The sequence below is a fragment of the Neolamprologus multifasciatus genome, chromosome 15, assembly GCF_963576455.1.
Source record: "Neolamprologus multifasciatus chromosome 15, fNeoMul1.2, whole genome shotgun sequence".
Classification (NCBI taxonomy): Eukaryota; Metazoa; Chordata; class Actinopteri; order Cichliformes; family Cichlidae; genus Neolamprologus; species Neolamprologus multifasciatus.
The window spans coordinates 29590366-29606466 of record NC_140453.1 but is presented as its reverse complement, the minus strand read 5'-3'; the positions used below and the strand labels follow the sequence as shown (position 1 = coordinate 29606466).

The following is a 16101-nucleotide window of genomic DNA, read 5'->3' as shown; positions in this document are numbered from 1 at the left end:
GCATCATTTTTTCAAACAATCTCTGGCTGTTTCATTTAGTGTAAGGATGATACAGCTTTTACAAAACTTGTATTTTGATATTTCTTCACTAAAAGGTGCAGTGCTCTCTATTTCAAAACTGTTCTGTGTACATATATGCACACATTCCTGTATGATGCATCCGATTACTGAAGAAAGGGGAAGAGGAGGAAATAAAAAACACAAAAATGAGCGAGGGCTCATCAAACATTTTTGTCCAGGGATCTGTAACTTCATGATTGAGGCACGTTTAACAGTCTTTGCCTCATTTGTAAACTAGCTTTGAAGATTTTAAACAGCTGAATGATAAAATACTTAAAATAAATAAATAAAAGGCAACCTATTGGCCAACGCAGCTGAGAAAATATGAGAGAAATGTGATGCTTTGATCAAACTAGGAGCACAGCTCTGCAACAGAAGTCATGCTCCAGCTTGTCTTTACCTTTAACCTGCTGGTTCCTGCTGACTCATCGTTGTGGTTCCTTCAAAACTAGTCTTAATCACAACTCAGCTGGAAACATGTTTGTGCACTTCAAAGAAAACTCATCCTCCCACTCCCACCAGTGACATGATTACATTTAAATTTAAAAAAAAAAAGGGACAAATAGGAAGATTAGCCTTGCTGCAACCTTTACTTCAACACTTAATAAATTAACTTTAATGTTGTACATTCCCCAACAGCACTCGACCAAACTCTTTGGCCAAATAAACATCGAAGCAGTATTTTAAACATATACAATTAATCCAAGTAACCTCTTCTTCTTAGTCCCAGTTCCAGCTCCGCATCTGGAGCTCCTGACTCCCGTTCAGTGGAGGAAACTCATTTGGCCTTTCTTATCGCACCTCACGGGATGTTACACGTGTAAATCTACATTCTCCAGGATTTTTTCAGTGTTGAGAAGTTTGTCTCAGACATGTGAAGTATTGTTCCCAGCATTTTCCTCCCTAAACTGTCTCATCCAGAGGCGGGGCAGCCGTCAGCTGATAAGTATGACATCATCATTTGCTGGAACTCTGTAAGGAGAGAGAGGATGAACTCATAAAACCACCAACCTTTCATGATGACAAACTACAGCATAGGCTACTTTTCACTCAGACGTTCGATTACGTGGTTAGCGAATGCTTCTCTTTAGAAAGCACCAATACTTGTATCATTACTCATAAATGATATGAACCAAATTCAAGAAAGAAAAACAGGTGGTTTCTGCTGGTATTCAAAATCAAAGCAAGCAGTGTACGATCTTAAATAACTGCAGTATCCTATTTATGGGACTTCTACATGCTTGTATACGAATGACCTTGCATGTCCCAGGTTTAATCACATGTGCTCCAGCTTTATTAAAGCTACACAGGTTGTTCAAATGCAGTGTACATGCCATTCTAAATGTAGCAACAATGTTATTCCCAAGTGTATCAATATTATGTTGGGATGATACATCCAACTTGTTACACAAGCAGACAGGAATTCTCACTTTAGGGCATAATCTTGCAACACTATCATGCTAATGTTCTTGGGATAATTCCCACACACGCATCATTAAGGCCTCGTTCTCCAATCTGTAATTTCACCTTCACGCAGGTTTGATAGCAACACACAGCAAAGATTTGCACACTTCACTGTATCAAAGTAAACCCACCAAAGAAAGCTTTAAGTTCAAACACTTTGTTTTTAAACATTTAGATAATTTTCCTTCATTTTTATGATCTGCTATAAGCAGAACATTTTCCAGGATTGGAGTGATTGATGATGATGATGAGACCAAGTGAGCAAGGAAGTTGTTTCTAATCATTTTGTTGTCAAAGGAGAAAAACTTTTATTGTACAAAAGGACGAGTGCACAGTGGTGAAGTGCAGACTGCATACAGGACAGAAACAACGACATTATGCTGCTGACATATTTCAGCTCTTTGCAAGCACAGCCAGCACGCTAATGCTAAGCTAGCCAAGAACCCAGAGTAAAAGCTGAGTGAATGCTGACCCCAGACCAGCACAAAGACCCTGAACTTCAACAGGCAACAAACTGATGCGCAGTCACTCTGTCTTTGTGCAGGTTTTACATTCTTAACTGGTAATTATGAGACGTTTCATGAGGTATGTGCCTTTCAGGACCTTTTTCAGTGCAACAAATTACTTTCTCCAGGGAGTAAATCACTAATGTAATGCATTACTTTTGTTAAAAGTGTTCTGTGTTAAATGGCCTGTATTTGTATAGCGCTTTACTAGTCCCTAAGGACCCCAAAGCGCTTTACACATCCTGTCATCCACCCATTCACACACACAGGGTGGCTGTGGCTACATTGTAGCTGCCATCACCAGCAGCTACATTGTAGCCACAGCCACCCTGGGGCGCACTGACAGTGTTGTTAACCCCAACACTGACCATAACAAAGAGTGTAAATCCCTCCTGCTGACCACACAGGATACAATTAATTTGCATGAATGTAATGTCTTTGATATGAGGCTTAGCAATGGTGGTGACTGTCAAAACGCAGCCAAAGACAAGACATGAATGTTTTCTGTCTGATGATGACAGAGGGCCCCAGGTTGATTAAAATCACTCCTTTCACCTGTCCTGTTTGTAAGATAAACATGATCCACACTGACACATTCATATTCCTCAGTACAGCGGATTAAAATGGAGGCTCTGCTCTTTATTTACCAAACGCTACGGTGAGTCATCGTATCGGAGCGCCGCTGACTGCTGCTTACTTTTTCCTACTCATGCACGTGAAACTCCAGGTGAAGTCTGATCAGCCTGAAACTGTAAAGTCTGAGTTGCTGATGGGAGTCAACATTTTCAGGAATGGGGCCATAATCTTTGACAGACTGCAGCTGATACATTTAAGTCCAAATACTGTTAAGTTTACAACCTTTGTAACTCATATACGTTCTATTACATTTAATTGAATCCACAAGAGTCATAATATACAAGAGCTAACAAACTTCACGCTTTCGGTAAACAAGTTTTAAATCCAACCCAAGGATCACTTCCCAACTTCCTTTCCAAACAAGCTAACAGATCCAGATGAAATTTCACCCAGTAAGACATTAAAACGTAAACTGAGAACACTGATCTAATTTTTGCTGGGACAGTAAGATAAGGACGCTTGTAAAAAATGAGATTTAGCAGGTCAAAGGCTGCAAATGAATGCAATTATATAGTCAGTGCAAATCTACAAGAGTACTAATAAGAAAATTGAACCAACTTTAAAAGATGGTCACCAATTTCAACAGAGGATGTACATTACACATCAGTACATAATGGCACTGTAACTGAAACTAGACTTCCTTAAACACTCAAGGCAACCAGAGCTGGAATCCCAGGAAAGCTGGGGGATAGAAAACGGCTGACAAACATCCATAAAAATAAATAAAAATAAAATAAGCCCAAAACAAACCCTCAAAGTCGGCGTGTTAACGTCTGCTGAAACAATGACTGCAGAGCCCCGAGGGAGGAAACAGACTGTCTAAGCTCCAATGTGTCATCATAACACATACAGCAAAGGAAACTTCTCCCCGTGCCAGGACTTTTCCAATGAGTACACGACTACAGATCATTTTTACAGTGTGTACAAACATTCAAAGCTCTGGCAGGAAAAAAATAACAGTTTGGTGGCAAACGCGAAACACAGCTCTATACAGATGACTGCAGTAGTTGCTTTACTGGGTAAACAACATCTCATGCACTCAGTCACAGAACAGTCTGGTGCTTTTGAAGTGGAACGATTGTGATGATGGCTACAGAAACCAACCCTGGTGTCTGTTTACAGCCAAACATTCTCCTGAACAGAAACATCAACTTCACCATTGAGTAATGTGCTGACTGTGATGGAGGAAGTGCTGCTGGGAGCAAACGGGGGAGTGCGCTGCCGTTTTAAACGATAACGGGAAATAAATGAAACATTTCTCAGGCATGTTAAACACTTCATGTTATCAGACAACCAAAGAGAGGTGAAGTAAATGATAAAGAGAGAACAGTGTGAGGTCGCTCTAATAAAACCACGCACAGAGCCGCTAAACCAGTCTCTCCAATGCATTCAAAACTGCTTTCGACTAACCGCTGAACCTTTTCAGCTCATTTTGAATCACAATGTTTACTGTGACCTGTGCATTCAGGGACATAACGCAGTGAAGAGGTAAGAACGGCCGGGAGTTTAAGGGGACGGTGGGGGCAGGGGTGTTCCTCAGCGTGGAGGCCCTCAGTTCCTCTGTAATCAGCCCATCACTGGGTGTGTCAGCATAGCTGCCACCACTAATTTCATTGCTCTCAAACCACGTAAGATGGAGCCAAACCGCAGCGTGGAGGAAACTCCGCTGCTGCCTGCCGATGATGGAGATTGGCTCATGGAAATGGAATGAGAAGAAAATGCCGGCATACAGAGGAGTGCGGCGTCCGTATATCATGGCGACATTTCTGGATGTTACCGTGAATCCTGTTTATTTGTACACGGACTGAAAGGGAGTGAGAATGTAACGGCGTTTCCTCGGCACTTCTCTGATCAACTTCACTTTTGATGCTGGTGCCAGCTCTTTTCCAAAGACTCAATGAATCTTTCCCAAGAACAAGAGATGTTTCACTCTTGCCAGCATGACCGTCAGCATTCATGTTAACAGTAACTAAAAGTGACAGTTGTTTTGACCATCAGTTGATTTAGATATTGATTGATGGCCAAGATTTAAGAGCTTAAGATTACATCTTCTTCTCAAGCTAAGCCAAGTAATAGCCCTAATAGTCAACAAGCAACCGTCAAACTGTAATAAAATCTTAAATCTCACTGGCTAACAACTCTAAGCAGGTATTTAAAACACAATCGCTCTTGTGTTACATTGATGTTTGTAGAGAACAGGTTCCAGGTGTGGCTGAGTGTTTAAGAGAGAGTAAATATTAAACAAGCAGCACTGCTGTGAACAGTCATACCACTGGCAGTAGCAGAGTACAGAGTGTCTGACGCTGACGTCTGTCTGATCGCTCTCCTCTATATTAGGCAGCTCTGTCGGCTCGTGGAGAAACTTCTGCAGGTCGGTCTGCGGGAACCCGTTTTTCTGGTAACTCTGTTAGCAAAAAGAAAAAGTCCAAAATGCATCACATTTAAAGTCAGAAGACAAAACTTTTTCCATGCTAGATTTGAGAAATGCACACTAAGTTAACGCTTGTAGACTCAAGCCCACAAACAGGAACCGCAGTGACTGAAACATGGATTGAGAAACATTGTGACTGGTTTCTACACATTTTCTTCATAATTTAAATATAACATTTGAAATAAAGGCTTTTTATAGATGTGATGTTCACTGTTGTTGTCTCCTCTCAGCAAGATGCAATTACATTATTGCCTAAGGGACAAGCAAGACAGGAAGTAAGATGTAAGAAGAGCACAAGATGCACTTAACCCCCCCCTCTTTTTGTCCTCGACACTTCTCTCCGTCCATCCTGATGCTTATTTGGTTCATAGTAAGCACCGATGCCCAGATCATCTGTCAACCTCATCCAGCTCCTCTGCAGTTTCTTCAGCCCTGAACTATCTGTGATGCATGCACGAGAAACACCTAACCTAGGATTCATGCAGGAGGCACCCAAATGCCCAAGTACCGTTTCTACTGAGCCTCTTTTAAAGAACTAAGGTCTTCACCCTTTAAGAAATAACCCAGACACTCTACTGAGGAAGCTCCTTCTGGCTGCTATCAACAGCTTGTGGCCATGCGTGGGTGGGAGGCATAAATCACCCAGTAAATTGATGGCTAAGAGAGAAAGTGATGCCATCTCCTCCCATAGCAGACAGCTACAGCATCCTCTTTACTGCAGACGCTGCACCAATCCATCTGTCAATCTCCCGCTCATTCCCCGACTCATGAACAGGACCCCAGAGACACTTTAACTCCTTCAACTTGAAGGAGCTGCTTCCCAACCCAGAGTGAAGACGCACTACTTCACTCCTCATATGAATGCACTCGATTTGCACCATCCTTTCTCTTTGTCACGTAGCTAGACTTAACCTGCAACACTGATGTGGCAATCCCACACAGGGACGTCCCTTTTTTGTGGTTCTGTCAGAAGAGATGTGAACATCCTTCTGTCTTGCTGGCAGAAAGCTCAAAGTTATTCAGTTTAGTCCACATTTTCCACCCTCCTGTCACGTCTAACAAGATCCAAGAGTTTAATTGACAAAATGCCGCAGTTTTCAAATGACTCTCACTCGGTGATGTAAGTACCTTGATGGTCTCATAGGCGTCGGTTATAAGAGCGATAAAGAGCGACAGCACCATGTAGATGAACAGGGAGATGAAGGAGTACAGGTAAGCCCGACTGAAGAGCCACACCAAGGTGTTTTTGTCCTTAAGCTGGGCGAAGGTGGTGAACATGTCGTCTCCATTCAGCAGAGAGAACAGGCACTCTGCCACGAGACTCAGGCCCTCAAACTACAGAGAAAGAGGGAAATAACAGTGCAGAGAGCAGTTAACAAATCCACATGAATCTGAGATTTCCTGGAAAACAAAACAAAAGAAGATGGAAAGAAATTTGTTACATTACTGCAGCTTTTCTTCCTTTTAAAAAAAATAAAATGTTATACATTTAGTCTGATAAAATACAATTTAGTGTTAATCACCAACTTCAAAAGAACGATGTAACATTATTTTATTATTTTTCTTATAAATTGCAAGTAAAAATTCTTCACACTGAAAGACTGTTTTGATCTTTTAAGTAGCTGATGTAACAAATGACAAAGTCTTAGGTCGAAACCCAGTTTATCACAGAAAATCACTTCAGATTATTACCATCAACATATTAAACAGGCAACAGAAGTGTTTAAGTAAACAGCCTGAAAGCTCAGTTAAAGATCAGCTTCACTGTGTTTTGATTGTTTGGATCAGAGATTAAAGAAAACTTGGGGTTTCCAAAAGTACTTGGTTGTATTAAAAGAAACGCTCGACCTCGCAGGCTTAATAATAAGACAACGAGTTAGACTGAAAGACTGATATGAACGATGCAATAAAGGAAAAAAGGGAGACTGTTGGTTGAACCAATCAGAAAGCCCGACACGAAACAGAAAGAAGTCATGTTCCACAAGAACGAGATAAGATCTAATAACAACATCACTCTCAGACACGATGGATCCAGCTGACAGCACCTGAAGACGTGAGGAAAGGCAAGTCGCAGGTCATCCCCTGTTGATTTCCTTCTTTAACCTGAGGATCCTGGAAACGCTTACAGGTCACTACGCGGGGACTCCCCGAAACACCGCAGTATAAATATAAAAGTCTCCGTTGACTGCAAACGTAAAGAACTGTGACACGGCTGACGTGAGACGCTGGCATAGCAGAGCTGGTTGCACAAATGGTAGTCGGGTAACAGTTTACTTTTCATGTGGGCCTGATAAGAGAAAAGTGTACTTAACAGCTAAAATGACCTGCTTGAATGCCTTCAGTGCACCAACCGTATGGATGCTTTGTTAGTTCCACAGACAGGCCTTCCTAAACATTTAGTGACGTGACATAAAGGCAAACACAGAAATCAGCTCACAATATATTTACAGCAGTTACTCCTCTTCAGCTCAAGATGATCAACAATTTAGCCAGCGAGATGCCAGCTGTGAGGCAGCTGTTCTCAGGCTTTCCCACATCTGCCTCTGCAGATTAGGAGCTCTGCCGTGTTTAGACGCCTACTTCTGCTCAGACTTCCGTAAATAATTTATCTTAACAAGCCAGAACAGCTAAACATGCAGATCACCGTCTGGGGAGCTCCCAGTTAAGGTTGGAGTTTTTCAGGATTTTAAGAAGTGCTCCAAATGTTGGTCAAGTCCAGCTGTAATCTCCACAAATTCTTAAAACATGAGCCGTTCAACTTTGTTTCTTACTTGTATGCATACATTTGGAGGAAGCTGCTTCTTGTAGCCTCTTTCAGTTTGAGATATTTGCTCCGTTTTGGGGCAGTTGGCCCAAAACTGAATGTGGCACAATTCTGTTGCTAATCATCAACCATGTGATTCATTCCTTCTCACCTGCACATACATCAGTGTACAAATGAATGTGTTATGAATGTGGCAGCAATCACTGTACAATGTTGAAAACCTGCTCACCAATGAAGCAGCGAACAGCAGCCAGTGAAGCAAAACAAGCATTATCATGCACTGACACCTAGTGGCCGTTTTATTTAGAGTCTTATAAATGCACTGAACTCTAGTTGCTCCTGTACAGGGAAGCCAAAGGCCATGTGTGCACTTTGTTCAGTTTGAAGAGCAACATGCTGAAATAGCAATTTGAAAGAAACAGCTTGGAAAAACCAATGGAGAAGTTCAAATTTTACTTCTCCAAGTCCAATCTGACAGTCATCATAAAAATGAAAGCATCGTACAACCACAGTTCCAAAAAAGTAAATAAAAAATAAACTGTCAAATAAATAAATCACTGATTTGCAAATCTCATAAAACTCATCAAAATCAAACTTTGAATATCTCATCTACAGGTTATCAAGAGTCTGAATCTGGGACACGATCAAAAACAATCACCTAGAGCAGCGGTCTCCAACCTTTTTTGCGCCACGGACCGGTTTATGCCCGACAATATTTTCATGGACCGGCCTTTAAGGTGTCGTGGATAAATACAACAAAATAAAACTAGTACCGGTACCGAAAAAAAGAAGATTTATTCATAACACACGTGAAAAGACCCAGGAAAACCGAGTAAACGATAACAAAATAACGCTGAAAACCGATAAAAACCCTGAAAACTATACATTTCATACCTGAGCCTCAACTCTCGCGGCCTGGTACCAAACGACTCACGGACCGGTACCGGTCCGAGGCCCGGGGGTTGGGGACCGCTGACCTAAAACACTACCGTAAGTCAGTTTTTTAAAAGATGTGCACTTTTGCGAGTTCCTTAATTCAATATCTGCAGCGTCAGCAACATTTCGTGAGAAAGAAAAAAAGCCTGGACTGTTCCCCTGCATCTCTGTCACACCCATCACAGTGATTTCCTCAAAACCAGTTAGAAAGTTACCTTCTCGTGGTACGGCCCCAGTACAATCCATCCACAAAAGGTATAGCCGAGGTAGATCATGCCAGCACAGCAGCAGAAACGCAGGACCTTCGGAAAGGCTGCCTTCATGGTTAGGATCAGCACCTGAACTTGGAGGAAATCTACTGTTTTTAAGTGAATATTAAACCTGATGAGACAACAAATAAAGGTTTATGTGAGAGTGGAGCGGACTGATACAGGTCTACACGTGTGCATGATGAGAATTAAAATAAATATATCATTCTCACTGCATATTAACACAAGTTTCTCCATCACTGTTGCATTAAGCTTAATGTGATGAGCTCCTGCTTAATATTTTGCTCATTGAAAGTTCTCACATGAAACTTCAAACTCTGAGATCATAAATGTAGAACATTAATGCCTCACATCAGTCGTGCAGAGCATGGACTCACGTTGTATTTCTGGAAGTATCCCAGGTACCTGATCACGCCAACCCACACCAGTAATGTGGACGTCCCCAGGAAGATACTGCACACGTCATAATTTGTAAGGTTCTACAGAAGAGAGCAGAGAAAGTCCACGATTAGGGATGAAATGATAGTTCTAGAAAAATCTGTTACATAATTACACAAAGTATACATAAGTTATATTACAGTAAAGCTGGTTTTGCTGCATGATTGCAGTAAATGACAAAGTCTGGATGATTATTTTATTAGGGTTCAAAGTACAAAGTGAATGTGAAGCCAAGGAACGATAAACCTTAACGTGCTTTTATGCTTTAATGCATTAATGCATTAATGCATGTGCACTGAGAAGAAAACTACATAAACGTAAACTCCAGGTTTCTTAAAGGACAGCTTCACTGATTTTGCAATTTCTGATTGTGTCCAACTGCTCAAAGATCAACAATCACAATGCAAAGTATCGTCAGTCACGTTGAAATTTGGTTTGGAATTTATGTCATGTTTGATTAAAGGTCCAAACTGTCCTTTATAAGTCTAACAATGTAATTATAAGATACTAAAACCTAACTGGTGAATTAATGCTGCACTCAGACAACTTAACCTCCACTGAAAAGTTATTGTAGCAAATAATAGTCGAGCTTCACCTACAGTGATAAATTATACAAAAGAAGTAAAGTTGGTCATAAATGAGTCTGACTCTTTAAAACTTAAAACACATCAGTGGATATAAATAAAACGTTAAAATAAAATTAAAATAATGAAATACGATAAAAATTTGCCTATACACAGAGATGGCACGATAACACTTTTCTATGTCCGATACTGATATCATAAATTTGGATATCTGCCGATATGAATCTGATAGTGTTTTTTAAATCAATAAAACAGTTTTTTTTTTTAGATATCTTGCTGCATTTTGTATAAGTTCATACTCAAGTTTAAAACAACAAAACAAAAACAAACACTAAAGCTATTCTGTTATACCTGCACTGCACCCAAAATATTTCATAGTTCAGCAAAACTGATCAATCCAATAAACTTAAATCCTCTAGCCTCCCTATTCTGCTATTTTAAAGAGTACTTAGTAGAAATATTAAACAACCTAACTAATAGGGTTGCAAACTCCCAGCAAAAAATAAATAAATAAATAAATAAAAAAGGAACCACTTTCCACCTCGTGATGCTTAATCGACGTAATCAACCTTAATCGAATGCATGTGTAAAATAAAATGCACAGAAATCTATTATTTTTCTACAATAATTAAATCGATTCAACATCTTTCTTCAACAGAACTGCACAGATGGTATCTTCCCAAAGGAAAAAGTACTGTAGCTTACTAGGGTATATTAGACTTAACAGTTACTATATATAGTAATGGACTTCTATACATTTTACATCAGATTAAAACTTTGCTAGATCCGCCCCTGCACAGTTACATCAGCTGCGTAGAAAAAGATCCTGGTGTAGAAAGTAATATTAAATAAATTCTTACAACAGCTTATCAAGCTTAAACGTGCTGCTGTTGTTCAGCCGCTGGTTTCCTCTTTCTGGCGCGAAGTGGGCCAAAAACAAACAAGAGAGACGATCAGCTGATCATTGATCAGTTTCATGATTGAAGTAGCAGCAGGAGAGAGAGAGGGGGAGGCAGTCGCTCCATATATCGGTTGTTAAGTTTAACGCGGGAATGCTTTACAAACATTCAGAGATGAACTTACACACTTGCTTTACTTCTCTCTGGGAAAACTTCCTCGGAGATGAAATGCTGGTTTGAGGCTACAAATACACACAGCCGCTCTATCACGTGACCACACTGCTCCGACGTGCTACGGTTATGAGCTGAGTTACGCTGTGTCGCAAGTTTTGTGAGGTGCTTTTTTGATATTTAATGGATCGGATCACATTTTTTATTTCTCTCCGATATCCGATCCAGTAATTTAGGTCAGTATCGGACCGATACCGATACGTAATATCAGTCGGTTCATCTCTACTACACACACGAGGCTACACATAAATACCAAAGCTTGATTTCAAATTATACAAAACCTTTTCTACATAAAGATATATATATTTTCAAATCTTCTGCAATTATTTGACACCTTTTAAATGACAACTGAATTATGGGGGGGGTTATGGTTAAACACCATTGCAAGAAAGAAAGGGATTATTCATTTTACCTTTGCTTGTATCTCCATCTTCAGAATCGATCCAATTATGGCCAAGAGGTCGCTGACGATGACCAGCAAGTACCAGCCGTTCAGAAACTCCCTCTGGTCGTCCTCGCACACTTTCCGATTAAAGTTTTCATGGAAGAATCTGGAGAACCTCTTCAAAAGAAAACAATGGAAATTCAGTCAATTTAAAAACACACACAGAATGTGTCTTTATCCACGATGTTTAAGTTAATGTAAAGAAGAAGAAAAAAAGGTAACTGCTTGCATGGTGTTGCTGACCTGCAGTAACCTGACGGCCAGTATGATTGAGCGAGTGCACAGCACGGCTGATGTGAGGCACATCAGAATAACGAAGGCATCAAAGACCAGCAGATAGTGTGTGTTCTTCTGAGCTGAAACACACACAAAAAGCACAAGTGTGGGTGTGAGAGGCTTTATCACTCAACTCCCTCACACTCACAGTTCTGACACTGATAACACAAGTCTGAAAGCAAACGCCTCAGTTACAGGAAACTGCCCAGTCCTGGTACAAGTTTGGAGACAAATCCTTCCACACACTTTAACAATGTGGTGAACAAGCTGCTGCAATACAAAATAAACTGGACAGACACATTGGTCCACAAGAGTTTATTTTTATTTAGTCTGATTCTTTAAAACTTGACAACATTTTGATATTTTTAACAAATATTCCAAACATGCATTTGCAGGCTGACCTGTTGTTTTACTCAAATGTGAAAAACAGTTTTCAAAGCCATAACCTGCCTCATTCCTCCCTCGTTTGTTACCATTAATTATTCATTTTTGCTTCGCTTTGGTTGCAGAAGTTCACCTTACCCGTCCCCGATATCTTCCAGTCTCGGCACGCGCTGCTTTCAGCGTCTATGTCCAGGAATAGTTTCACCTTTCCACTGTGACACTGGTTATCGAACGTTATCTATCAAATCAAAAGGGATCCAGGTGTTTATATGTGCTTCAATCCAGCTGTTTGCTGCCTTTACATGGCGTTAATAAAGCCAAGAGATTTATACCGTAACAAAGAAGGAGTAGCAGTCGGGTAACTCTCGCGAACGCACCGTCTGGAGGTTGATTCCCTTCAACTGGAAGGTTATTTTGATGTCGACAAGTCTGAAAAAGTGGCGAAATGTTTGATTTAAAAAGGGGATGTCAGCACGTAATGTAAATATTTTAAACAACATACCTGTAAAAATCCAGATTAAAAAAGGAGGAATTCTCTGTTCTCCACAGGTTTGCAGTCTTTGGATCGTGTGACATACAAACTGAAAAGAAAATCATCACATATATGTGGTGTGTAAAAAACACAGACACAGCTTTTGTTTCCCTCTCAAAATTAGTTCTTATACTCCAATATGGAATTTCATGACCTGTTTAAATTACCAGTAAATCCCATAATGGTTCTAAAATGTCTGAAATATATAAGAAATTGTATTTTTAAACATGAATCTTTTGTCCCGTTTCTAATAAAAACTCTTCAAGTTTGTCGTTAAATATTAAAACTACAGGAGCCCAAAGGGGACATTTTAACAACACTGATCTTAATGATCTAAATGGCAAATCTGACACCAACTTCGCCGCGTATAACAGCAAACTGACATGCAAATTTTCCCTCTCACCCGTCTCCAGCTGAGCATCAATGTCATAGATCTCATCTGAAGGCTCCACGCTGCCCCTCCTATAGTACTCTTTACATATGGTGAGGGGCAGCAACTTGCCATTTTCATCCACTGTGTAACTGATCGGGCCCACGGAGAGCTGGTCCAGCTGACTGTGCTGTACACAACAGGGAATTTTAGGAAAATTAAAAAACAAAACAAAAACAGAAAACACTCCAGGGTGACGAGACAATAAAGAAGCTGAAAACTGGAATATTGCAGTGAAACACAATAAAACAAGAAATTCAAAACATAAAACAGTTCCAACTCAGGCGATGCTTAAATTACACCAGATATGTTTATATTAGAGATGGCACGATACCACTTTTTTATGTCCGATACCGATATCATAAATTTGGATATCTGCCGATACCGATATGAATCCGATAGTGTTTTTTAATCAATAAAACTGTTTTTTTAATATCGTGCTGCTTTTTGTATAAGTTCATACTCAAGTTAAAAAACAACAACAACACTAAAGCTATTCTGTTATACCTGTATGTAAAAAAAAACAAAAAAAAACAACACACTGCACCCAAAATATTTCATAGATCAGCAAAACTGATCAATCTAATAAACTTAAACCTGCTCCATCCTCCCTATTCTGGTATTTTAAAGAGTACTTAGCAGAAATATTAAGCAACCTAACTAATAGGGTTGCAAACTCCCAGCAAAAGAAAATAGGGAACCACCCTCTTCCTCATGATGCTTAATCAATGTAATCAACTTTAATTTGATGCAGGGTGAAAAAAATTCACAGAAATAAATTATTTTTCAAGAATAATTAAATAGATTCAACATCTTTCTTCAACAGAATTGCAGACTGCACAGATGGTACCTTCCCAAAGGAAAAAGTACTACTACTAAAAAGTACTAGGGTATATTAGACTTAACAGTTACTATATACAGTAATGGACTTCTATACATTTTACATCAGATTAAAACTTTGGGTGTAAGATTCAGATAATTATTAAATAATTAAAAGCTAGATATTTTAAATGAGAATAAGAAAGAAAAGTATGTCTTTGTGCCCCCTTTTGCCTGTTCATGCCCTATCGGCCCCCTCTGGCTAAACTTTGCTAGATCCGCCCCTGCACAGTTACCAGCCGTCAACTGCGTAGAAAACGATCCTGGTGTAGAAAGTAATATTAAATAAATTCTAACAACAGCTTATCAAGCTTAATAGTGCTGCTGTTGTTCAGCCGCTGGTTTCCTCTTTCTGGTGCAAAGTGGGCCAAAAACAAAGAAGAGAGACGGACTCGCGACAGAAAAGCCGATCAGCTGATCATTGAGCAGTTTCACGATTGAAGTAGCAGCAGGAGAGAGAGAGAGAGAGGCAGTTGCTCTATATATCGGTTGTTAAGCTTAACGCGGGAATGCTTTACAAACATTCAGAGATGAACTTACACACTTGCTTTACTTCTCTCTGAGATAACTTCCTCGGAGATGAAATGTTTGCTAGCAGGCTACAAATACACACAGCCGCTCTATCACGTGACCACACTGCTCAAGCTCGCCATGTCGCCAAGTTTTGTGAGGTGCTTTTTTGATATTTAATGGATCGGATTACATTTTTTATTTCTCTCCGATATCCGATCCAGTAATTTAGGTCAGTATCGGACCGATACTGATACGTAATATCGGATCGGTCCATCTCTAGTTTATATGAGCATTAGATTGGACTTCCTGATGTGAATGTTCTATAGTAAAACTCAACACTACAAACACTTCATAATGCTACAATAGTCACTGTTACTTGCCTGATCCATGACATAAAACAGACTTTCATAGACGTCGTGCTTTGTGTAGACGGCAACACTGTAGTCGTCCTCGTCGACCCCGCTGTAGCCTTTTAAGAAAAGGTGTTTGAGCGCCATGGTGTTCTCTTCCTTATAGGAAACCACCAGCTGGTTGTTGAGGCCGAACAGGACGAGCTGTGGGGAAAACAAGAAAGGAGAGTTGAACATATACGCGTCTTATTCCTTTTGAGGTGGAAAACACACGTTATAGTAGCTTTACATTTCTGACATACCACTCAGTCGGTTGGGCCTTTTTAAGAGGAGATTATCCAAAACTGTAGCTGTTATGGACATGGATTATTGTGCAATCTCCTACAGCTACACATTTACAAGTAGCTTTAAACTGTTACGTGAAATACTGATGAGGTGCTTTAAAGACGTTTGTTGTTTTAGGGCCATGTGCTTCTGAAACAACACACATTTAGCAGCAAAATAAAGACAAACACAAATATTCCTTTATTCTCCCATTTTAAGCAGGACCCTCAGTGTAAGCATGTGTATACACACTGCTCTTGGCTGCATGCCTTCGATTACAGATTGCAGTTCCAGGAAGCCCCTCTGAGTGCTGCCTCTTTCCTGGTCTTTCCCAACATACAATAAACCCCAGTGCACATACTTGTGTGGTGACCATGATGATTTTCAGGATCTGGACTCCCATTTTCCAGGGAATGTGTCTTCGGGCTCTGTACTTCTCACAGGGGCTCATGAAATAATACCTCAGGTCATCTCTGAGGTTGTCCTCTTTTATAATGTCCTGACAGACAGAGCTGTAAGACAACACAACCATCATGCAGATGACAGCAACAGATCGCAGTGCTGTGGCTACACAGTTAAAACATGTGGAAATGAACAGATGGTGAGAGCAGTTTCTCTACAGCAGCCATGAGGCTGAAAATGCAGAAGTGAAAGTTAAAGAGAAAGACAGTTATTTTATCAGTTCGTGTTGTTGCGGTGTACCAGACTGCTAATCAATCACACAGAGATCCGGGTACGAAGTTCAAGGTT

The 16101-nt window shown here is 40.2% G+C and overlaps 1 protein-coding gene across 2 annotated transcripts in view; it reads right to left on the bottom strand.

The window, feature by feature from the left end:
- Nucleotides 1-857: 857 nt before the first annotated feature.
- mcoln2 (mucolipin TRP cation channel 2) overlaps nt 858-16101 on the bottom strand; it is a 15610-nt gene continuing 366 nt past the window's right edge. Inside the window, exons 2-14 of one of the 2 annotated variants that reach the window (XM_085132263.1) lie at nt 15713-15863; nt 15058-15231; nt 13259-13415; nt 12826-12904; nt 12656-12752; nt 12462-12561; nt 11907-12019; nt 11631-11780; nt 9444-9545; nt 9013-9135; nt 6226-6432; nt 4937-5070; nt 858-1032 (exon numbers count right to left, since the gene is read on the bottom strand). In XM_085132263.1, the coding sequence (XP_084988389.1) occupies nt 1032; nt 4937-5070; nt 6226-6432; nt 9013-9135; nt 9444-9545; nt 11631-11780; nt 11907-12019; nt 12462-12561; nt 12656-12752; nt 12826-12904; nt 13259-13415; nt 15058-15231; nt 15713-15863 (1588 nt within the window). In that variant the 3' untranslated portion in view covers nt 858-1031. The remainder of the gene's footprint in view (nt 1033-4936; nt 5071-6225; nt 6433-9012; nt 9136-9443; nt 9546-11630; nt 11781-11906; nt 12020-12461; nt 12562-12655; nt 12753-12825; nt 12905-13258; nt 13416-15057; nt 15232-15712; nt 15864-16101) is intronic. The other variant, XM_085132264.1, reaches the window with a different exon arrangement.